This window comes from Cannabis sativa, chromosome 9 (genome assembly GCF_029168945.1).
Source record: "Cannabis sativa cultivar Pink pepper isolate KNU-18-1 chromosome 9, ASM2916894v1, whole genome shotgun sequence".
Taxonomy (NCBI): domain Eukaryota; kingdom Viridiplantae; phylum Streptophyta; class Magnoliopsida; order Rosales; family Cannabaceae; genus Cannabis; species Cannabis sativa.
In genome coordinates, this window is record NC_083609.1 from 7,912,807 (window position 1) to 7,938,071 (window position 25,265).

At 29.4% G+C, this 25,265-nt stretch overlaps 3 protein-coding genes across 3 annotated transcripts; 2 read left to right on the forward strand and 1 right to left on the reverse strand.

The window, feature by feature from the left end:
• Window positions 1–1,157: 1,157 nt before the first annotated feature.
• LOC115723297 (basic helix-loop-helix protein A-like) lies at window positions 1,158–3,071 on the forward strand. The gene is made up of 2 exons (XM_030652735.2): window positions 1,158–2,134; window positions 2,492–3,071. Exons 1-2 carry the CDS (start codon window positions 1,829–1,831, stop codon window positions 2,894–2,896), a joined length of 711 nt encoding a protein of 236 aa, XP_030508595.2. The 5' UTR covers window positions 1,158–1,828; the 3' UTR covers window positions 2,897–3,071.
• A 3,255-nt stretch (window positions 3,072–6,326) lies between these two features.
• On the reverse strand, window positions 6,327–10,025 carry LOC115723225 (uncharacterized). Its single transcript, XM_030652658.2, has 11 exons — window positions 9,659–10,025; window positions 9,197–9,295; window positions 8,957–9,111; window positions 8,756–8,849; window positions 8,519–8,589; window positions 8,304–8,410; window positions 7,709–7,830; window positions 7,511–7,599; window positions 7,210–7,269; window positions 6,918–7,022; window positions 6,327–6,809 (listed from the first exon to the last, which is right to left on the reverse strand). The coding sequence occupies exons 1-11, from the start codon at window positions 9,825–9,827 to the stop codon at window positions 6,690–6,692; spliced, it is 1,191 nt and encodes a 396-aa protein (XP_030508518.2). The 5' UTR covers window positions 9,828–10,025; the 3' UTR covers window positions 6,327–6,689.
• A 3,007-nt stretch (window positions 10,026–13,032) lies between these two features.
• On the forward strand, window positions 13,033–15,877 carry LOC115723541 (heavy metal-associated isoprenylated plant protein 19-like). The gene is made up of 2 exons (XM_061103845.1): window positions 13,033–13,343; window positions 13,429–15,877. Exons 1-2 carry the CDS (start codon window positions 13,157–13,159, stop codon window positions 13,725–13,727), a joined length of 486 nt encoding a protein of 161 aa, XP_060959828.1. The 5' UTR covers window positions 13,033–13,156; the 3' UTR covers window positions 13,728–15,877.
• The last annotated feature ends 9,388 nt before the right edge of the window (window positions 15,878–25,265 follow it).

Here is a 25,265-nt window from a genome sequence, read left to right on the forward strand (position 1 = left end):
ATAATATAAAATATATTAAAATGTGACAATATATATTATTATGTTAATAATATATATGATATGTTTGGTAAATAAATTGTGTAACTTATGATTTATTTAACCTACACTTTGTAACATAAAAATGAGCTATAAATTAATTGCTTTTGTAACTTTTTTTGACTGTCACATTTTGGTGTAATAAGAGAGTTTTTACACAAAATTAATTATGGAATCCAAAACTATGATACTATAGTTGTTGAGAATTGGATTAATACTCATTTAGTTTGAAAGGAGTAACAAAACACAAATTTTAAGTATACTGAAAATTGTACCAACATTGGGAAGAGTTCTATCTGGTGTAACTACCAAATCTTCATTATTAATGAATTTTACACTTATTTATGTGCATATAACAATCATAAGATGTGATGTGTGTGCATTCTAAGTGTGATCACCAAAAATAGTACGAGGAGGATTTATTCAATCACATAGTTTGAGCTCCTAGAATATGGCGCCCTGAAATTAGGATTTTCCTATTGGGCTAGGTCATTTTGGGGCAAGCGGATTTGTTAGAAAACTCTTAGCTTGATAATTCTTAAAGTTATTTTCTAAAAAATTCCTTAGTACTTAGAGATAGAAAAAATAAATTTTTGAACAAAAGTGTATTACATTATTCAAGTATTCAAGTCAGGATGACTTCACTATTCTACATTTAAAATTGTGAGTAAATGTTCTTTTCAAATCTTTCATGTTCTTATAACTATATATATATATGCTATATTACATTGTAATCTTCATTTTTTTCTATTTTTTTTCATATATATTTATATAGATATATAATGTATGTGTTGTTGTAATTAATCTCTTTAATATTTGTATTATTTTACAATTGATTTATAATATCCTGATTTATCTCCCTATTTAAAACTCTTAACACAAAATGCTGGAATTACATTTTTTTTTTTTTCATTTCTTTCAAGTCTCACAAATTACCACTTGAGAGAGAGAGAGAGAGAGAGAGAGAGAGAGAGAGAGAGAGAGAGAGAGAGAGGCCATGTGCTTTAGCTGAAAGGACAGTGAAAGTGATTCTCCTATACATATTCAGCAAAGACTTTGGAAACTAACAAATTTTCAATATCATTTTACTACTTTCCCTTTCCCATTTTAGCAAAACACAATTTCTTAAAATTGGGCCAATGGTCCAATTAACCTCTATGGCCGAATACATTTTTTATGACCAGGAATATGTTATGTAACCAAACACCAAATCCTATTCACTTTTAATTTTTTTTCTATTTTTTATTATGTAAATACCATTTGCTAAAAAATAAAAACAATTCATTTCTCTATTTTTTTAAACGAATTAATTTCTCTATTCTAAACCCTATTATTAAAGAATTTTCCCAATAATCTTAATAAATAATTCATTTTCTATCTATAGTTTTTCTCTTCTTTTTTTGGCACTTTGGTATTTTTTTTCCTATAACAATATTTTTATTTGAATAGAAAATATATATAAAGAAAATTATTTTTATATATAATAAAGAAAAAGAAGAGGGAAAAGAGAGAGAGAGAGAGAGAGAGAGAGAGAGAGAGAGAGAGAGGGAGTTAAGTGATGATGAAAAATCAGAGAGAATCAAAACCATATTGTTGGTTTTGGAGGTACAAAAGCAGCACATCTCTACTTGGCTCTGCAACAAAATCTCTGCTTCAGACCAAATTATAACAATTTCCTTAAAACCAATCACAACAACCCCTTCCTCTCTCTCTCTCTCTCTCTCTCTCTCTCTCTCTCTCTCTCTCTCTCTCTCTCTCATGTAGAGAGCTTAAGCTCTTCTTTTTCTTTATAATGGAAAATGAAGGAAAACGAAAAGTTAAAGAAGAAGAGCTGACTAAAGACGAGAAGGACGAAGAAGAAGAAATAAGTAAACTGGTTTTGGGTATAATGGAAGGTTATAGTGACACTGTCATTCCACCATTGTCACACTTTAAGCCGTCATCACTACTTGAATCCTCCGCCATTGTTGTTGCTCAACAGGATTCAACCTCCAAAAAGCGAGCTAGAACAAAATCAATTCCTGAAAGAGACAGAAGAATGAAGATGAATGAGAGCTATGATCTTCTTCAATCCTTGGTCCCGGGTATTCTTCCCAAGGTTAATTTTCCTTTCCTTATACTATCTTTTCAAGCATTGGACTCTATTTTCTCAATTGGGTTTTCTCTATTTTCTTCTTTTGAATTTAATTTGATTTCATTTGAATATGCAATGAGTAATAGGTACTTCTACAATCTTCTCTAATATTTTTTTATTGGGTGTTACTTGATCAGAAAGAAAAAGAGATTTTGTTGATTTGTAAGCGATTTTGATTAATGGGTTATCTTCTCTTCTCTTCATTTAGTTTGTTTGCAATACTAAATTTGATATTAATAATCACAATGCCAAGAACTTCTCACCATTTTTGCATATTCTGTTTTCATATTTTTCTCATTTTAATTTAATTGTTTTGTTCAGGCTTCAAAGGATAAGGTTCTTCATGCAGCAACTGAGTACATAAAATACCTTGAAGAGAAGAAGAAAATCTTGGAAAAGCTCAAGGAATCCTCTTCTTCTTCTTCCTCCTCAAGATCAATGGCAGAAAAAGGGAAGCTGATTTTGCCATGTACAAGTAGTAGTACCAGAAATTTATCTGTGACTGTTACATTATCTGGTAACATTGCCTTGTTTGCAATACAGAGCCTAAAACGACAGGGTTTAGTGACTCAAATTTTCATGGTATTCCATAAGCACTTGGTTGAAGTTTTGGCTGGAAATGTTGTAGTCCACCATACCCAATTGACTATTACTGTCACAGCTTTTGTGAATGGTAATGGAAGCAATATTGTAGAGGAGATTAAGAGAGACATTTTGATGTTATAGAGTTTGAATTTTAAGGGTATATAGGGATATGAATCTTTGTGGAGTGTGGTTCTTAGGACAGTGACAAGAAATTACTTAACAAAAGAACTTGTTCATATTAACAAAAACAGGCTAATGACAGGAGTTAATGGATTCAATATTCTCAAGGCCATGTGAGGTTGAGCCTCAAGCTGAATCTTTCTTATTTTGTTTTTATTTCCCTTTTTAATTATAGCATAGTAAAAAAAAGTACCATTCTACCAGTATACGAACAGTTCTGAAAAATTAAAGGACCTATATTTGTACTGCTGGTAAAGTGTCTGAGACCCAAATCATTGCCATTGCAAATGGTCCAAATTTGTAAAATGAACTCTTGGGAATTAATGAAAGATAATACCAAAACCATTTTTTTTTAATAAATACGAAAACCAATTTTAATACATCAATAATTTATTTGCCTAAAGGCAACATGAGTTGATAGAAATCTGGAGAATTGTTGGTGAGATTGTATAATTGTGATTTGTGAGCCACAATAGTTCCTTTTCCTCTTATGAGCGCAACTAGTCCAGTTAGAATGGATATGTCGCTGTTAGAAAGTTCACGTTACTAATTCGTAGAAAGACAATAGAATATAAGATTAATGGACTTAGTCCTATCATTACCAATTGGTTCTAAGATAGAATCTCATAATTCTTACAAACAAACGAAAAATAAAACCTCTAACAACCATATAGAAAAATCGTAACTAATACTTCATATTTACTAAAGATCAAACTCCAAGGCTTCTAATCTCAAGTTCTCTAAATAATACTACTGTAATTCTACAACCCATGCATAGACTCACTCGAGCAAGAACTCTTCTCTCTCTCACTTGCTACAGCTCGAGTTCTTGATCTTCAAGACAAACTCACAACTCTTCTCTCTCTTACTTGCTACCCTTACAAAATCTCTCAATGTGTTTTTCATATCCCAATCCCAACTTTAAATCTTTTAAAAAAGCAGTTTGTCATAACTTTTGAAAAAGCTAAAAAAATATTTTTAAAAAAAATTGTGATAAAATTGTATTTAATAAAGGGTAAATAGCAGCATAAGTATCCAAATTTTAAGTTTGTAAGGGACATAAATTCAATGTTTATTTTTAGCGGCATAAGTACCTAATGTTTGTAAAACTGTAATTTTTCTTCAGTTTTGTCAGTAATAACAGGGTTTGTGCTGACGAAATTAGAGAAAAATTACAGTTTTACAAAAATTGGTTACTTATGCCGCTAAAAATAAACATAGAATTATGTCACTTACGAACTTAAAACTTTAGGTACTTATGCCGCTATTTACCCTTTAATAAACAATCAAAAAATAATTTTTTGAAGAATTTATAAAGAAGTTACAGTTAAAAATTGAAATTGGTACAACCCAATTTTTAAAAAAAAATTAATTAAAAAATTATAATAAATTTATTTATAAAACTATATTTTCTTATGGGAAATTTGAAAAACTATCCATAAAAATCTCTAAAATTATTTCCCTAAATCTATACCTATTAAAATTGCCCATATATGACTCCATTTGATTTTTCCCCATAATACCCCTCCCATTTGAAAAACAAATCCCAAACAAAAATAAAAAATTCTCTCTCTCTCCCTCTCGGTGACCACGCAACACCACGCCGCCCTACCACGCCCGGCCACCGACGACCACCCACCACCACCGACAGCAGCCTCCGACCACGCACAACCCAGCCCAGCCCCCCTCTCTCCCAATCGGACCCAGCCCCATCTCTCTTCCTCTCTTTCAAACTGAAAAAAAAAAAAAGAACCCAGGGGTCCGATGGTCGGACCATGGGTCCGATAGGTGTCCGAACCATCGGACCCATGGTCTGACCATCGGCCCAATCGGACCCAGCCACCATCTTTCTTCCTCTCTTTCAAATCGAAAAAAAAAAAAGAACCCAGGGGTCCGATGGTCGGACCATGGGTCCGATGGGTTCGATGGTTCGGACCCCTATCGGACCCATGGTCCGACCATCGGACCCCTGAGTTCTTTTTTTTTTCAGTTTGAAAGAGAGGAAGAGAGATGGGGCTGGGTCCGATTGGGAGAGAGGGGGGCTGGGCTGGGTTGTGCGTGGTCAGACGGTGGTCGGAGGCTGCTGTCGGTGGTGTTGGGTGGTCGTCGGTGGCCGGGCGTGGTAGGGCGGCGTGGTGTTGCGTGGTCACTGAGAGGGAGAGAATTTTTGATTTTTGATTGGGATTTGTTTTTCAAATGGGGGGGGGGGTATTATGGGGAAAAATGAAATGGAGTCATATATGGGCAATTTTAATAGGTATAGATTTAGGGAAATAATTTTAGAAATTTTTATGGATAGTTTTTCAAATTTCCCTTTCTTATTTATTATATATTAATAAAAAAAATAAAAAATATTTAAAATAAATAAATTATAATAAAATAAATAATAATTAAAATTAAATCTCTTACTTTTTATAAAAAAATATTTTATATTTTTAATTTAATATTATCAAACCACATATTCTAACTTAAAAAAATTTTTATATACTTAAGTTTTCTTCACATTTAATAAAATATAATTTAAAAATACTATAAATTATTTTTATCAAATGTATATAAATTTATACTTTGAAAAGAAAATAATATAAAATATAAATATTATATTATATGAAATAAATTTTACATATATATATATTTGTGATTACAATGAATTAGATTATAAATTATCGTTATTTTTATAATAGATCCTAACAACTCATAGTATTTTAAAATTTATAATTTATCAAATACTCAATTCATCACAGTACAGCTACAATTATTTTTCCCTATAGCAGAATTATGTCAAATTGGCCCTAAAAACTTTAAGACTTCACCTCGAAAATGACTTGAGAGCTCTAATTAAATAAGTATAACCCAAATAAGTGTCTGCTACCTAAAAATCAGGTCATATTGTAACAAATAAAACTGATGTCTCAACAATTAGAAACCAATTGTTAGACATAAAAAATTAACCAAGAATCAGTTATTAGTAAAAACGGTTGAGTTAGTTATGTAAAAATTACAACCACCACAAATACACTATACCATCACCACAAATATGAAAATTAACATTAAAATTTTACTCTTTTTTTAAAAAAATGGATAGATCCAATCCAATCTAATAAATACTGAATCTAAAATATTAAATGAATTTGATCAAATCTAAAAAATACTAAGTCTAATATATTGGGTAAACAGTAATAAATATATATGAAATATATTCAATGGATAGAACCGATCCAATCCAACATTCAATGAATGTTGAATCCATTGAATGATTGAAATTAATTGAATCGGATGTTAAAATATAACATCTAATATATAATTGAATGATCTAAATAGACCTGAAAATATAAGATGTGATGAATAAACACCCCTAATTAAGATACCTTTTTTTACTCAAATAAGAGAATGGGGAGAAAGAGAGCTTACCATACATATACATATGTTCATTAATGACATGTTACAAACAAGAAATAGCTTTCATCTTTTAGCTTAATCCCAAATCAATCTTCATTTCAGTTCACGTTTAAATGGCAAACCAACCAAAATGACAATTAGGGTCTATTATTATAGATTTGTACATTGTAAACGTATCAAAAATTAGAAGACAACCAAAATTTGCTGAATGGAATGTATTACATCCAAAAAAGTAATAAAGAAAAATTTCTTATGCTCCGAAGGGGCTCTGATGGGGGATGGTACACCTATAGTGTATGTTTCTTCTATGGATGACCAATGAAGAGAGCTTTAATCATGATCTACCTCAGGAGCTTTAACTAGGAATACCTTCTTTGCCAGTGAGGTCTTCCATGTTTACACTAGCTTCTAAACCCATGTTAATGAGCGCATTGATCATGGCAGGAATATCAGTTTGCAAAGACGCAGCTAATTCCTGAGAATCAGAAAACAACATTATGTTTGGTTAATCAGGCTTATGTTCGGAAACACACAATCATATAATCATTCGAAAGATTTTCAGAACTCAAACATAACTAGCTACCTTCTTGGTCTCTTCCTTTTGGCGCTTGATAACCTCCACGGGCCACTCAGTTACCAGTTTTTGTAGTTCAACCATGATACTTGACTTTTTTGCCTCTGGTAGATCCTGGATTACATAAATCGGTGTCAACAATTAGTAATTGTACAGTCTCTTACGAATGATGATATTAGTCCACAACTGTCAAGTATACGCATATTAATGTTATGTTTTCTTAAAGAAAGTAGAGGAAACTTGCTTCATTTAAGCAAAAAGGTTAGCTTCATTGTCAGCTTCTCATTAGTGAACACCTCACCTGGTTTAGGACTTGAATGATGGTAGCAGCAGCCTCCGGCTTGTGTTCTAAAAGACACCCCTGAAAACACAAATGCTAAATGTAAGCTTACATCACATGGGCAGACATCAGAATTATTATTTCACTATTTCTTTGTATAATCTTTAAACTTGATAGACTGTATAAACTGTTTTTTTGAGTGTATAAACTTTTAAAGCAACTATTTTATATATAATTTACTACTTCTTCGGAAGTGCCTTCCACTCCATCTCACAATTCAAAACAGTTAATTCTTAAATGTCACTATGAACATGCAAGTTACCTTAGCGCATGAAAATCCGGTTGAAAGAGTATGATTCTTCATAGACTCAGATCTCGACTTCTCAATTATCCGTAGTGATTCAACATCTCCTACAAACGGAAACAGTTGAAAAACTTCAAAACAAAAAAAATAAGATAGCTAAAGAAATGGTAAGTAGATATATCAGAAATAACATAGCAAAAGGGGGTTCAGGGTGACCTATTTTAGAAGCAAACTCCATCAACACATCAAAAGAGGTTTGTCGTAGCTTGACTCCTGCCTTGATAAACTTTTTTGAATATTTGGTCATCAATGACCAATTATCAGTGTTGTAACAAATGCTGCAAAGTAACAGTTTAATTCAAATTCAAAATAATATCACAAAGAGAACCTCGTTAAAGCATTTTGAGGAAAACAGAACACTGAATAGTACAATGACAGTGGCCAGTAAAGTATTTAGAAACAGATCTTGAATCTGACAGGACTCGGAAATCAGTACCAACACAGGTTAAGATGTAGATACATATTCTTGTTGAAAAACAAAGTATAACATACTTATAGAAATGCTCACATGCAACTATACATACAAATCCAGGAGAAATGAGGGTTTAAACCTACATCAATGATGTATTGGATTCAGCACTCCAAGAGAATAATAGTTTACAGACCAAAGAGAAATTTACAGAAAAGACTATTTTCAAGGTTCAGCTAATTTAAATTTCACTCAAAGATGAGTATTTTGCACAACTACTGTAAACTCTTATGAATAAACTCTTTTTAACTTTTATATAAGGGTATAGACTATCCTGCTTACCCGAAAACAATATCTGCTGTACCAGGTTGTAATGGTAAGTCATTCTTCTCTAGAAGTTCCATTATTTCGACCATAAGTTTAGCATCATTGTTCTCCTTGGCATACAACTACAGTCATATTACAGCAAAGCATCTGTAAATACAAATGCCAGAAGCTAGACTAGCAAAGCAACTAGTCAAATGTTAAAACCAACATAGAAAAGTTAAATGCATCACCAGTAACTGGTGGGCAGATCCAATACTAGGAGTTAATCCATGTACATTATGCTTCCGCAAGGCTCTCTTACCTGAAAATATAAAATAAATCATTTTAATGGACATACATCCAGCAGAACCCACTTATTAAAAAAAAGTGTAGCACCAAAATGCAAGAAAGTCAGTCTAACTATATAAATTTTGTAAAATCAGATAACTAAGAGAAAACACTTTTGGAAACACATTTGAATGGCTTACCGAAGTCAAGGGCCCCTACACGTGCACATGTTTTGGTAACTTCTCGGCAGAGATTAGAATTAAAATTATCAGGAATTCTAAGATTCGACATTCTCTGCAACCAAAACCAAAGCATAGAACAATCAAAAGAATGAAATTCATACTACATTATCAAATACATGAAGTTGAGATCACTCTAAAGCTGTGAAAAGATAAACTAACAAATCTTCGGAGGTTCTCCAAAGCATCAAAAAGAAGCTTGACATCATCATGGTTTTTACAATTTTCTATCAAAGACCATAACCAAGCATTTGGAGACATTGTTCGTTTAACAGCCACGGATTGGATAATTTGATCATAGAGCTCCTTCACAGCCTCTGCATTCCAAATAGCAAAGCAAAACTCACTACAAGAACTTGAAAAACAAATGCCAATTTCATTTGGGTCAAGAAAATCAACAACCTGTGGGACTGCCTTCAACAATACTTGCTTTTGATGAAAAATTTGCTCGTGGCAGCGTCCTCTTAGACAATGCACATTGTTCTATTTCTGAGTGAGTGCCTGCAAGTGCAACATGTCAACCTCATTCACAAATCTTTTCATTTGTTCATATCGAATTCAAGTGTTGGTGGCAAACTACTTGAGAATTATCCCTTAAAAGAACACAGCTCTAGTATTCCCTTATAAATTTAAAAAGCACCCAACTTTCTAAAGCTAAAACAACCCATCAAAAAAATACTTAAAAGATCGAAATTTTATTTACTTTTACGAGCAACCCAATGCAATTCAATGTGTAAAAATTAATTGAAAAAAAAAAATGTTCTTGACAAACTCAATATCATTTTCGGAATTTCACTTCTCAGCAAGCAAATGGATTTATTGTAATAAAAAAAAGAAACGGGCAACGAGAATTTCAGAAGGTACCATTGAATAAGGGTGAATGAGCACAGAAGCTGATGTTGTTCCGCCATTGAAGAGAAGTGTATAGAGCTTCGGAGATTTGAACATTAGGAGCGATGAAGCGATCAGAGTTGAGAAAAATCGGAGATTTGAAAAACCTAGAGAGTCTACGAGCAATCAGCACGGATTTCATGGCTTTCCGAGGACCGAGTCCAGTGTGAGTGTAGTGTATGAGTTAACTCGGGTTGGGGGGTCTGTGTATGAGGGAGGGACTTAAAGCCCAAGTACGGACTGTGAAATCAGGGTTTAGGGAGAAGAAGAAGAAAGATGGAAAGTATTCAGTGGAACGGCACACTACGGTTATTTTTGTGGTCTCACACTTCACTCTACACCTGAATCAGCTCCTTATGTGGGCCTTATTTAGCAAAGAAGGCCCATCTCAGCATCAACGGGAGGGAAGAGGAAATTACACTCTATACCCTTTTTATAGAGAAAATTACACTCTTTACCCTTTTTATATTGTCCTCTTTTATTTTTACCTTCTTTTTTAAAATCTATCATTTTTACCTCTTTTTTTAAACATTGTACCAATTTTGCCCCTGTCACTTCAAGATACTCTCCATGTGATTCTCTTAAGTAAGGGTATTTTGGGTATAATACATATAAAAAGAGGTATGTTTCAAATAAATATAAAATTAGAGGTAAATTTGATTAATTGATGAATAAAAGAGGCATTTTTCAACTTACCCCCTTTTTATATTGTCCTTTTTTTTAAAATATATCATTTTTACCTCTTTTTTAAAACATTGTACTAATTTTTTCCCTATCACTTCAAGTTACTCTCCATGTGACTCTCTTATGTTAGAATATTTCGAGTACAATACATATAAAAAGAGGTATGTTTCAAATAAATATAAAATTAGAAGTAAATTTGATTAATTGATTAATAAAAAGAGTATTTTCAACTTACCCCCAATGGCAAAGGGATGTTTGACGGAATAATTATAGAGGAAATTACACTCTATACCTTTTTTATATTGTCCTCTTTTATTTTTACCCTCTTTTTTAAAGTCTATCATTTTTACCTTTTTTTTTAAAACATTATACTAATTTTGCCCCTATCACTTCAAGATATTTTCCATGTGACTCTCTTATGTCAGGGTATTTTAGGTACAATACATATAAAAAGATGTATGTTTCAATTAAATATAAAATTAGAGGTAAATTTGATAGTGGTATTTTTCAACTTACCTCATAATTATATAAGGCACTATTTTTTATAAAAAAAATTATATTTTTACTTTTACGAAATTTTTTTTTACATATTTACGATTTTTCAGAAAAGTAACACGAAAACAATAAAAAAAAATTACATAAAAATAACATCTAAACAACGTCGAAACAAAAACAAAAAATAACATACAAATAATAAAAAATCAAAAATAAATTAACAAGAGTACAACATAAAAAAACTGTATTTTCTGTAAATAAAATCAAAAAAATCGTAAAAATATTTAAAAATCTGCAAAACCGTATTTTTGTCATTTTTTGTTGTTTTTGTGTATTTGTGAAATAATCTCATGTTTAATTGAGATAAGTTGAAAAATACCTCTTTTTTATATCTATTAATCAAAAATACATTTATTAATTAGGGTGTTATAGAGCGATACAATTCGGTGCAGAATGTATCGTACGTATACAGAGGTTGTTTTATCCTGAGAATGTCGTGGTTGCTAGACTGCCGTGCACACTTTGGGTAAAGCCGCTAAACGTCTTAAAGAAAGCGACATTGTCCGCGACTTAGCCAGATTATTCTATCAGTAATTCGTTCCAATTTCATTGTTTTTTTAATTTCGGAATAACATGTATATATTAATTTAATGTAATTTAGAGGACCAAAAAGTGAGATTGAGAAAGAAGTTATAGATTTGGAGAAAGCTAAGAAGAAAAATTTAGTGTTTATTTTAGATTATTTTATATTAATTTGACTTTGAAAAGTTGTATTGGATACGAATTAAATTAAAGATTTTTATTCCACTATTAAAAACAAATCAAAATTTTATTCACATAATTTAATAATACTTAAAATCTCATTTGGAAGCTTTTTTAATAATTTTATTATGAGAGAATTTTATTATATAGTAATTTACGGTATAAATAACTAAGGTTAATTTTTAATTGTAAATAAATACTTAAGTTTATTTTTTGTGGTAATAATACCTAAGTTATAATTTTAAAATTTCAAAAAAAAAGTTATAATTTTAAAATTTCTGTAAGTACCTGGTTAAATAAATTTTCATGGCGATCCCTAATTAGTCCAAGTCATTAAATTTTTATTATTTTAAAAAAATTAGTTTAAATATACCAATAAGAAAATAACAAATGGATATAATGGCTTAACATTTAACGGTTAGGTACTTACAGAGTTCCAGAAATATAACTTATGTATTATTACTGCCAAAAATTAAACTTAAGTATTTATTTACAACTGAAAGTTAAACTTAAATATTTATGCTGTAAATTACACTTTATTATATGAACAAAAAAAATTCCCTACAAGACGGTATATATGTGCAATACATTTAAATTTATATTCACAACTTAACTAACATTCACATACTTTAGTCACAATATAAATTTTTGTGACTAAATGTGATTTTAATCCCACAATAAAAGTCAATTGTTACTAAAATATAATATTTAAATACAAAATTTTTGTGCAATACATTTAAATTTATATTCACAACTTAACTAACATTCACATACTTTAGTCACAATATAAATTTTTGTGACTAAATGTGATTTTAATCCCACAATAAAAGTCAATTGTTACTAAAATATAATATTTAAATACAAAATTTAGTTTAATCACAATAAATATTGTGATTAAAAATAAATTTAAGTCACAATAAATTACAATTTTAGTGGTTAATATATATTTTTAGCCTTCACTTTATTTTTATATACATAGAAAATTTTACACAATATTTTCTTAAATTTTATTTTTTACATTACTATATTGTATTTTCTTCTATTAGCATTCTATATAATCAAGCATTATAATTTTATTATTAAAAAACATAGTTTATTCTAAAATAGTAAAATTACATATGCTATTTAAAAATCAAAATACATAATTTAAAATAAAATTAAATATTAGGTTGCACCTAACATAAATCTAGTATTTTTAACAAATATATCTATCTACACCTAATTACAAAACCATATTCATAAATAACCGATAATAATAGGTGGCTTCTGGTAATTACAACTAATATTAATGTGTATTTATTTACTAATTTTACCATGAAATATTAGAAAACCCTTTTTCTTGTTCTAAATTAAAAGTAGTTAGATTAAATATATTAATTATTACAGTATAACATGTAATAAGCCCATTATCGTTTTGTCAAGATAATCACACAAAGATTTAAATTTCTAATATGGACAAGAAAAAAGCTCAAGAGCAAACCAAAGTAAGTTAATCATTTCTCATTTCAGATTACTATTATATATTATTTTATGAAATGTAAGTACGTACAAACATTTTTTTTTATTAATTATTATGTATTACATTATATAATAATAACTGAATATCTTCTAATTCATATAAATGTAATGATTCAGAAAGTAGTTGCAGAATTCTCAGTCTCAATGTATTGTAATGCATGTGAAAGAACCGTTGCCAAAACTATCTCCAAATTTAAAGGTGATAAAAATTTTACCATATCATTATTCTTCTTCTTTTTTAAAATATATATGATTATTAATTTGATTATTATTATTATATATAGGTGTGGAGAAGTATATGACAGACATGAACAAGCACAGAGTAGTTGTGACAGGAAAAATTGACCCACAAAAAGTTTTGAAGAAATTGAGAAAGAAAACAGGGAAGAAAGTAGAGATTATTCTTAAAAACGACAATAATAAATCATTATTAGATTGTCGTTTGGAGACACCAAAAGAAGAAGAGGGTAATAATAATAATAATAATTTATATTTTAATAATTATCATAATAATTGCAATGACACTGAAACGCTTATGATGATGTTCAACGACGAGAATCCAAATGCTTGTTCTCTAATGTAAGACTAATTAATACATGTAGTGTACATGTCTAACTCTGATGATATTTGTAATAGTATATTCACTAATCAATTTGGATTATACATTTAGTTATTTTTGTAGTTTATTTATTTATTTAGTTCAAGAGCTTGTAGTAAAAGAAATTTGTATATTAAGAAATAGCATGATGTATTAAGTGAATGTGGTCACGAATAAAGGGAAAAAAAGTATGATTCTAAATTTATTTGTTAGATTCACAATTATGATGAGTTTCTTTCATTTATCAAAAAATATAAGGGTAAATACCATTTTGGACCATGTATTTTGCAAAAGTTACAGATTGGACCCTGTATTTTGTTAAATGACAAAATTGACCCTATATTTTCTAAAATGGTAAAAATATGGCCCTGAGCTTAATTTTAGACAATTTTTTTTTAATACAACCAACTTGAAGATAATTCCTAATACGAACAGATACAAAAAATGTAAACAGTTTTGTCATAGCACTTTTAGATCGAATTATAATTAAACTTTAAAAATCAATTCAGGGTCCTATTTGTACTATTTTAGAAAATACAGGGTCCATTTTGTCATTTAACAAAACATAGGATCCAATTAGTAACTTTTGCAAAACACAGGGTCCAAAATGTTATTTACCCAAAATATAATTAATATTATCCAGTAAGATTTTGGTGAGGTTCATCGAAGCAAACTAAGAAAATATATTAGCTAGTGTAAATGTGAGAGTGTTGGAGGTAGGTTTGGGGGTAAGAAGATCATTTTGGATGGTTGTCAAGGCTTCGCGCTTTAAAAGAAATTATAGACCAATTATTCTTGAACAATTTTATGTTATAAGCAACAGAATGGAATGTGGGATGATTATTGTGTTATTTTTTTTTTTTTGAATAAATTATTGTGTTATTTTTAGTGTTGAGGATACTCAAATAATATTGCAAATACCAAGTACAAGATGGGAGCTCAAAGATAAGATTCTTTGGTATTATAGTAAAAATAGAGAATATATATTCAGTTAATTAATAATACAATAATAAAGGTAGATCAATTTGACGATCATCATGTGTTGGCATGGTGGAAAAGTCGTGGAAGCTAAAAATACCACTAAAGGTAAAGCACTTTGTTTTGTATGGAAGATGACTCATTTTTGGTTTCATACCTATTTGGCCCTTGCTAATTAAGGTGTTTGAACAGAGTTGTGCTCAACTGGCCCTTGCTAATAGAAAATGTGTTTCATGCATTGTGGGGTTGCAAGGCAAACTGAGCTGTATGGAAGCTATGTGGATTAAAGAAACAAGTACAACATGTGGAGGAGAAGATGTACTATTTTTTCTAATGAGATTATCAAAGTCATGGGATCAAACTATGTTTGAGTATTTTTTTGGTTCTATCATGAAATATTTGGTTTGTTAGTAATAATACTAAATAAGGGGTTACCCACCACAGGCAGAGGAGATGATTGATTGGGCTTAAAGAAAGGGAGCATCAAAGGGTTGCTGCGGTTTGGATTCCACTAGCTTTTGAGGCATTGAAAAGATGTTAGTGTGAGGTGAGGTATGAGCTGATCTGGTGTGACTTCTGTTATTCGAAATTGAGAGGGGCAGGTAGTGTTTGCTTCATCTACTCTAGCATGAATATCAACCATTGTAAGTGGAGCTGTTGGTGATTCATGATAGTTTACAAGCAAGAATTCAATGAGCATTACCAAGGTTTAACATTGAATTTGATTGCCTAAAAGCTGTCCAATTAATCCAAAATAAGACGGTTGTAGGGAAGTTGATGGTGTGCTACGCCATTTAGAAACTGTTAGAGTTTTACGCTATAAATAAATTTAATTTCAATATAATCTTATTTATGATCAAGATCAAAAAATTATATTTTGACCCGGTCCGGCCCCGCCTACTTTCTCCATCTTAGTGGGTCAGGCCTGACCCAAAATAATCGGACCGGGTAGGCCCGATCTATTTTTTTTTAAAAAAAAAAAAAAAAATAAAAAATCAGCAAAACATATTATAAATTCTCTCAGGGAAACTTACAAAAATACTGGAATTTAGGTTAACTTTTACAAAAATATTATCACACGAAAAAGTTTTCAAAAATACCAGTAAAACACAAAACAGAACAACTCAAAACAACAGTAGAACAACTAAAAAATACTACTAGAACACCAGTGAAAACTTAACACAGTATACTGCAGTATGAAACTTAAAAAAAAAACACAGTAAACAAGTAAAAAATACCGACTGGGAGTATTTTTATAAAAAAATAGCAAAAGCTAGTATACCATGTAAAATTCCCACCCCTCATCACATCAACACTCTTAACCACCATTCCTTGTTATCCCCAACATAAAAGTTTTCAGTCACCAACCCAAATAGAAAAAGTTCTTTCAATTTAAAAACCAGCAAAAATAGGCTAAAATGAATAAGAAAACAATATGCACCATTTATACTAAAGAATAAAGATTATTCAAGAACAGGGTTAAGAGTTGGAGATACCATTTTTAAACTAAAGAGTACCCTTTATCCCAGAATATACCAATGACATGTTGGATAACAAGTAAAAGTGACTATAATGGAGAGAGTAAAATAGCAAGTAAAAATTTTGTTGTTAAATTTATTGCTCACCAAACTTGGCATGATGACAGAAGAAAAATTATATAGTTATATACTGAAAGCTACCCGAGTCTTAGAGACAAAAATTAAAAAAAAAAAATGAGAGACCATATATTATTCAATTTAGCAAACAACCCTGAAGAAAAAAAACAGAGACCATATGTTAACACAAGTACATATACATATATATATATATATAGTAGAACCTCTATTCAAGAATACACTTGGGACTAAGCAAATTATATTCTAATTGAGAGGTTATAATTAAATAGAGTTACACTAGAAAAAAAATCAAAATACCAAAAAATATCAATGTAACAATAATAACAATAAATAATTATTAATACTATATTATAATAGAATTGTTTTAAAGTAAATATAATGTTGATACATATATTACAATTTGAAATAAAATTATTAATTTTATGTAAATAAATTTACAAAATATATGTATATATTTTAAAAAGATGTAATTATTCTTATATAGAGGTATACTTTATTAATATGGGACTTTGAAAAAGTATAACTAATTACAATTTAGAGGTTATTCTTATTTATAACTAGCCCAAATTGGGACTTGATTTTTTTATAACAAATTAGAGGTTATTCTTGAATAGAGTATTCTTAAATAGAGGTTCTACTGTATATAAAAGTCGGTGACAGAAATTCATTGTTTAATTAATCGGTGAGGACGATGTCTTTTGCGGCAGCGAATGGGATTGGGAGAGTGGAGAACGACGAGAGAGATCATGACATGGTGCCGTCCTCCTCCTCCGATGAGGAGGAGTTTGAGTTGTATTAGGGATCGGATTAAATCATCACGAGGGAGTCGATTCAATCTGATTGCAAACGAGTTCAGACTGGCCCAAAATAATATGTACCGGGCCGGGTCGGGTTGTGAGCCCGATAAATGTCCGAATCATTCAGGCCAAAGTCGCCCCGTCGTGCTGGGGCCCGATCCGACCCGCGAAAATGGCACAAATTGTCATTTCTAATTCCAACTCACCAAATAATTATACACATACTATATTTACTCCAAAAATACTCATTCATTATGTTATATAACTGATTCTATTTTAGTTATGATTGGTTTGAGTTATTTCGTGTTATTGTTTTTATTCATTATAACATTGTTATAAAATCGGTTCTATTTTAATTATAACTTGTTTAAGTTATTTTGTGTTATTTATTTTTATTCATTATATTACAGAATCGGATATATTTTAATTATAACCAGTTTGAGTTATTTTGTGTTATTTATTTTTATTCATTATGTTATAGAACTGGTTCTATTTTTGTTTATATCTGAGACATCTACTTCCGATGACTTTTTCAGTGACTTTTTTCGACAACAGTGACTTTTCTAACAACTTTTTTGGCGACGGTAACTTTTCTGACAACTTTTCCGACAACACTAATTTTTTCGGTGACTTTTTCAATACCGGTGACTTTTCCGATGAAATTTATTATTGTTTTACAAATATTAGATTTCTATCTTTTTTTACAAAAATATGGTATAAAAAATCCTATATAAATGTAAAAAAAAAAAAAATACATAATCCCATAATATTATTTATTTATACCATAAAAAAGTAAACTCCTAAACTTTTTTACTATATTGTGTAATTTAATTTCTACTAGAATTAAAGACTCGAGAGACTTTTGAGAAATTACGGCCCACAAAATAATTAGGCTAAATTTCACAAATACACAAAAATAATAAAAAATTATAAAAATACAGTTTCACGGATTTTGAATATTTTTAAGAATTTTTTGATTTTATTTACAGAAAATATGGTCTTTTTTATGTTGTATTTATGTTAATTTGTTGTTGATTTTTTGTTATATGTGTGTTAGTTTTTATTTTTATTTTCATGTTACATTTATATAGTTTTCTTGTTGTTTGCGTGTTGTTTTTACGGAAAACCGTAAAAATGTAAAAAAAATTGTTAAACTTAAAAAATTGTAATTTTTCTTATAAAATATGGTTCTTTATCTAATTATTCCAAACAATTAGCAATATTTAAGTACTGTGTGACAAAGTTGGTGATCTCCCATTTATTATATTACTTATTACAAATAATACAACACTAATAATAAAGATGTTTGCAATAAGATAAAGATGGTTTAAACTGAGTGGGCTATGGGCGATGAGTAGTACATCATTTTTTGTATTGTAGGACATTATTAATCCAAAACAAAAGTTTCATTTCTACAGCTTTGAGTTTTTGTTGGGACCAAGCACACATATAACGACACACAATAGACATAATGCCTAAATAAATAAATAAATCATCACCGCCCCACTCTATGATTTGGTGCCATGCATACACACTTTACTTGAGTTCTAATTAATGGAGATAATAGTGGACTAAGGACAACTAACATATATCATATATAAATGGATGTTAACAGAAAAAAGAACTTACTCTTTCTCTTTCTTTAAATTTTTGGGTAGTAATTTTTTTTTACCTCTATTCTCACTAATGATTAATGTGATGAGGTTAGTATTTATTTTTTTTTTTTTGTCTTTTGTGTTAATTATTTTTGGGTAAATTACGGCATAAATACTTAATGTTTCCGATTTTATACACTTTTTGGAGGTAAAAGTATCTAATGTTACAATTCTCTTACACCATTACTATCACTTCCGTTATTAATTCATAAATATGCACACGTGGAGGGCCCAAATACATTACATTTATTTATTTTATTTTAAAATTTAATATTCTTAATATAAAAAACTAAATATTACTTGTTTTTAAAAAAAAAAAAAAAAAAAAAAAAAGATGCAATACTAAATTACCATAGCTGAGTGAAGCAGTGTAGTATATGTAATGAGAAGAAGTTTTTTTTTTAAATCAAGTAGCATTTAGTTTTCGATATTAAGAATATTAAGTTTTAAATAAAATAAAAATAAATGTAATGCATCTGAACCCTTCACGTGTCCATATTTATGAGTTAACGGAAGTGGTAGTCACGGTGTAAGAGAATTGTAACATTAGGTATTTTTGCCTCCAAAAATAAACATTATGTATTTAAGTGTATAAAATCTGAAACATTAGGTATTTATGCCACAATTTACCTATTATTTTTTTTATCTTTTGTGTAATTTTTTTTTATTTTTTATGAATGATTTTTATGCTATTTTTTTATAAATGATTTTTTATACTATTATTGTTACATGGTACCCTAAGATGCTCAATATCATACCGATTGACATACACAATAATTGGTTATTAGTTTTTTAAATCATTTATTAAATTAAAATTTGTGGGAACTGATATTGAAATGCACCAATAACAGTGTGCTATCTTTTGTAGTGTTTGATACTTTAATGTCTCCTTTAATATTTTTGTTATTAATATGTATATATTTTTATTAGCTTCGATTATATTTTTCTTTTTTTATTGTTATGAATAATCTTTGCACTATTTTTTTTTATAGTAAATATTTTTTTGTACTATTATTGCTATGCGACATCTTTAATTGATTGGTTTGAGATTTAAAAATTATGTTTTCTAAAAGAGTGTTTTGGAAACAAAAATTTGAATTTTGTATGTGAAAAATTGTTTCTAAAAATGTGATTGGTTGTAGTGTAATTTTGTGTTTTTGAGTTTTAAAAAGTTGGATTTGTGATTGGTTGGGAATCTCAAAATAAAAAAATAAGAGAGTATTTGAAGAGTTTTTAGATTTAATGATTTGAAAACATAGAAAACATAAAATTGTTGTTTTCATTTTTAAGCATAAAACTCAAAATCAAATTCAAATTTAGTTTTTGAAAACACCATACCAATCAACTATTTTTATGTGGACCCCCACCTTTTAAGTTTTCAAAAATATAAAATTGTTTTCAAATCTCAAACCAATCAAGCTTAAGTGTTTAATATCATGTCGATGTGGTACCCAATAATTAGTTAGCAATATTCTAAATCATTTATTGAATTAAAATTTCTAGGACCAGATATTGAAATGCACCAATAACGATGTGCTACAATTTGTGATGCTAAACACCTTAATGTTTCCCTTAATATTTTTCGTTATTAATATACATATCTTTATTAATTTTAATTAAATTTTTTTATTATTATTATATATAAGTTTGCAAGAACATTTTTAATGGGATATGTAAAAATTATACTATATTTGGTAAAAAAAAAACTTTGTAATATATTTGCATCAATTTTTAGCATTATGCTCTAATGCACAAATGCAAAACTTGATATAATTTTTTTTTTCTTTTTTGTTATGAATGATTGTTATTTTTTCAACTTTTTTTACAATAACTTTTATGGGTTTTTTTATGTATAATTTTTTGTACAATATTTTTTTGAATAAATACCATTTTGGATCCTATTTTACAAAAGTTACTGATTAGACTCTCTATTTTGTTAAATAATAAAATAGACTTTGTATTTTTTTAAATGATAGACCCCTGAACTATTTTCTGTCAAAATAAAAGTTAATAATAACTCGATTTAAATGTATTATAACAAAACTGGTTATATTTTATGCATATATTAGAGATAGGAATTGTCTTCAAGTTGGTTATATTAAAAAAGAAATTGTCAAAAAATTGAGTTCATGGTCCTATTTGTACAATTTTAGAAAATACATGGTCAGGGTTTAATCGGTAACTTTTACAAAACATGTGGCTCAAAATGGTATTTACTATTTTTTATTATTATTAATAATAATGGAATATTATTATTTGGCACCTTAAGATGTCCAACGCAACACAGATATGACACTTAATAATTGGTTAGTACTTAGTAGTTTCCCATATTATTCACTAAATAAAAATTTGTGGACCCGATATTGAAATGCACCAATTGTTGGAAATATTTTACCAGAATTTAGAATTACTAACATGTATGTTGGATTATAATTCTACAATCTAACATCCAAAATATGAATTTCTTAAAAAATAATGAATTAAACACATAAAGGTATAAAAAATCGTACATTCATGGCAGCAAAATAATTTAACTCCTTCCGTTCAGATCTCTAACCCTTGATCCTTTCTGTTGCAAAGTATGATCAAGATCTGAACTTGAATTCTTCTTCAAGTAACAAAAAGATTGCATAGTCTTCTACATTATCTTGAGTATATCTTGAAATGTGGGCAATCACTCAATCACTTAAGGGGTTCAAAATTGACAAGAAGAAGAAGAAGAGATTTCGAAATTATGAGAGCTCTGGTTATTTTCTATTTGGTCTGACAAAGTGAGTCAATAACATTATGAAATAAGAGCTATCATATTCTATTTATATGGTAACTTTAGAACAGGGCCAGCCTTGAATAGTGGGGTATAGGAAAAAAATATTTTTAGACCCTCATTTAAAAAAATGTGGTATTTTTTAAAATCAGTAAAAAAAAATATAATTTTAAAAGGAAAAATTTTTTTGGGCCCCTCGGCTAGATGGGCCTAGGCACAGGCCTTGCCCACCTATGCCCAGGGTCGGGTCTGCTTTAGGGTTAGGTTTAGAATTTAAATGGAATAAAAAAAAAAGATAAATTTTACTTAATTTAAAGGAATAATTACATAAGGTACCATTTTTTGTAAAATATTTACATTTTTACGTTCAAAGAATGTTTTTTTTACATTTTTACGGTTTTCCAAAAAATAACACAAAAACAACATAAAATCAACAAGAAAACAACATAAAAGTAACATGAAACTAACATCAAAATAACAACAAAAAATAACATACAGATAACAAAAAATTAACAACAAATGAACAAAATTTCAACATAAAAAGACCGTATTTTATGTAAATAAAATCAAAAAAATCGTAAAATGTTTAAAATTCTGTGAAACCGTATTTTTGTTGTTTTTGTGCATTTGTGAAATTATCCCTAATTTAAACCATATGACCGAAACTTACATGTAGGCCCATAGGTTTTGATTTTATCATTTTATGAGATTTTATCTGTCTTTTCATTCTAACTGTATAAATGATAATTTTATATATTTAATAATTATAATTAATTATTAAATAAATTGTCATTTGATTTATTTATTAGTTTGACTTTTAAAAATCTCTTAGAACAAACCCTAAAATCTCTATTTCTTAAAATTGTCCTTGCTTAGTAAAACTCATAAATAAGTCATAGTCTTATTCAGAATTCTAATCGATTAATAAAATCAATTAATTGAGTCTACAAGACAATATTATCTCAAGTAGCGTGGGGACCATGAGTCTATATAATTAAGCTCACAACAAGTAGTTTTAGAATTTACCCTATAAACTCTTTATCTTATTAATTTCTCCTGACTCCCCTATAAATTCGAAATTGCACTCTTGATTACATAGAACGATTTATACCAAGTATAGATACGCTATGAATATTGATTGTTTCAATCTAAATAATTAGTGATCCTCTATAGATAATTTACATCGAGTAGGGAGAAATTTACCGTTTTAGCCAAGCTTTAAGAAAAATATCGTTTCACTTCTATGTGATTATAGAAGCTATAGATTCTATATCTATGATTAGCACTCTCACTCAATTTCACTACCGTGTTCCCAAGATGTAAGTGTTAGGCCAATCTAATTGGTTAGCTTTAACGAACAAGTCAAAGAATGCATGTAATACATTTAAGTCAGTATCTATCCATCTCAAGATTGAGATCATCGATCTAAGATCAATTAAGTGATATTTACTTATAAAAGATATTACGGTAAGTTTATGATATCTTTTCCACTATGAATATCGGTCTAGTCCGATGTATAACCAATCCAATACAAGCTTATTTTGCTAATACCTTGAAAAAGACATTTTCACTTATGCAAGTGTAAGTAAACCACATTGTTGATTATCATATCAGTGTAAATCTAGTACACTGATAAATCATGAGACTAATTAATTTAATTACATAATTTTGATTATTTTCTAATGTGTAGACAACACAATAATCACGAATAATAATATGATAGGAATTTAATAAAAAATTATATATCAAACATATGATCATGAAATAAACATGTGAACCAAGCATTACACTAAACAACTAATAAAATAACTTATGTTCTTTTATTTATAATGAAATTCAAGATTACATTGAAATAGAGTTTTAGTTAGGACACTAAACCTAACACCAATGACGGTATATATGCCACCATCTATGGTGTTTAGCACCTCCCATAGCATTTTTCTTATCATCTCCAATGAATGGTGTATAATTTGAGCTAAAAAATAAGTTAATATTATATTTGACCCAAATTTTATAATATTGTTCCAATGCACTTAGGGTAAAATTAATTATTTTTTGATAGAAATGTATAAAAAAAGCTAGCAAAAGTATTAAATTTTTATTAAAATATATAAAAATTCTATTAAATTGTAAAGACCGCTTAGTTTAATTTAGAAATTAGCAGTTAATTATGTTTAATTATGGAAAATTATTTATAGATATTTAAATAATTATTTATGTTGTTATTATTGAATTCTGAAATGCATTTTATGTCATATAGTGAATTTCATAATTTTACATTTCCGGTGCCCGGTAACATGGAACTCGGTGTTTGGCTCAGTAAAATCACAACTTAGTATGTTAGTATTAGGGGACGGTTATTTAGACAATGGAAATGTCAGGATTGGTCGGGAATTTAGAATTTCCCAAAATACCCATTTAGTGCTCTTTATGTTATTTTAGTGTGGACCATTTTGCCCCATTTATGTTTTGTCCTTTAGTGGACTTAGAAATTGGAAATTTGATATTATGTTATGTTTCTTTTGGCTGAAATAAATGTTTATTATATGAATTTATTCTCTTTTGGTTCAAAGTAAGAAAATTAGAAAATTTGGAAAATTGCTTTTCTCTTTTCCTCTCTCTTTCGGCCACTTCTTGAGCAGCTGGAATTGGAGTTTTTCTTCTGCATTTCCAGCAAGAATCATCTTGATTTTGAGGTGCTTTAACTTTAGGTAATTTCCTTGTAGCCTTTCTTGGTGTTTTCTTGTATTTTAAGAAAAAGTTAGTGAATTGCATGCTTGATTTTAGAGTGTTCTTGCTGCTGTATGTTGTGGTTGATTTCTGAAGTTTATTCATGATTATTTGAGTAGAATAGAGCTGCTTGTAATGCATGTTAGTGGTGTTGTTTAATGATATGAAATTTTTACTCAAAACTATGTTTTTCAAAGAAAATGAAGAATCTATTGCTGCACTTATTGTTGTTGCTTGCTGATGTTTTCTGAGATGATAATATGCATGTTTAAGTAGGTTTGAACTGATTTGGATGCATGTTAGTTAGATTTAACCAAGTTTGAGTTTTGAACTCAAAGCTTGGAGCTTTAATGAAATTTTTAGTATCTGTGTGTTCTGGGTTGTTTTGTTGCTTTGGTATTGTTCTTTGGGGTATTTAGAACAGGTCTGGAAGTTTTGGTGTGGTTTGGTTTTGATTTGAGCAAGTTATGATTTTTTTGAAAGTTTCCTGCGAGGAACCGAAATTCCGATTGTGCATCTGGAATTCCGGATGGGGTTCAGGAATTCCCAGAACCGGTCTGCCGGTTGGGGGATTTTCAGGAACCCTAGATTTTCTTGTTTTTAGGTTATTTGGGGTATTTCCATGCTTTTTATCGATAGGGAAACTTTTAGTTTCCAGTTTAAGTCCCCGGGAAGTGATTTAGCGTATCACTTATTAGTGTTGTGATTGTTATGGTTTAGGAGCCTGTAAATCGTCGCGCAGTTCGTTCCAGTCAGGTTGACCGGCACACCTGAATTCAGAATTGAGGTAAGATTAGTATAACAGTATGCATATGCATTACATGTTTAGCGTGCATGTTAGGAAGCCTGTTAGATTACATTAGATATGTATGTTGGCTTCGTACCATCCGACCATATCACATCGGTTAGGCTAGAGTATGACTAGCCACTGGAGTATCACCAGTATACCGAGTATAGACTGATTCTAGGGTTGGTGGTACTGT

What these genes read in the sequence shown, in the direction of transcription:
- LOC115723297 (XM_030652735.2), top strand. Translation starts at nt 1,829, where the DNA reads ATGGAAAATGAAGGAAAACGAAAAGTTAAAGAAGAAGAGCTGACTAAA. An exon ending in TCCCGGGTATTCTTCCCAAG is followed by an intron (nt 2,135 to 2,491) that starts GTTAATTTTCCT and finishes TGTTTTGTTCAG; the next exon opens with GCTTCAAAGGATAAGGTTCT.
- LOC115723225 (XM_030652658.2), bottom strand. Translation starts at nt 9,827, where the DNA reads ATGAAATCCGTGCTGATTGCTCGTAGACTCTCTAGGTTTTTCAAATCT. An exon ending in TGGAGAACCTCCGAAGATTT is followed by an intron (nt 8,850 to 8,956) that starts GTTAGTTTATCT and finishes TTTTGGTTGCAG; the next exon opens with AGAATGTCGAATCTTAGAAT. An exon ending in TCATTCAAGTCCTAAACCAG is followed by an intron (nt 7,023 to 7,209) that starts GTGAGGTGTTCA and finishes TATGTAATCCAG; the next exon opens with GATCTACCAGAGGCAAAAAA.
- LOC115723541 (XM_061103845.1), top strand. Translation starts at nt 13,157, where the DNA reads ATGAAATGTAAGTACGTACAAACATTTTTTTTTATTAATTATTATGTA. An exon ending in AACTATCTCCAAATTTAAAG is followed by an intron (nt 13,344 to 13,428) that starts GTGATAAAAATT and finishes TATTATATATAG; the next exon opens with GTGTGGAGAAGTATATGACA.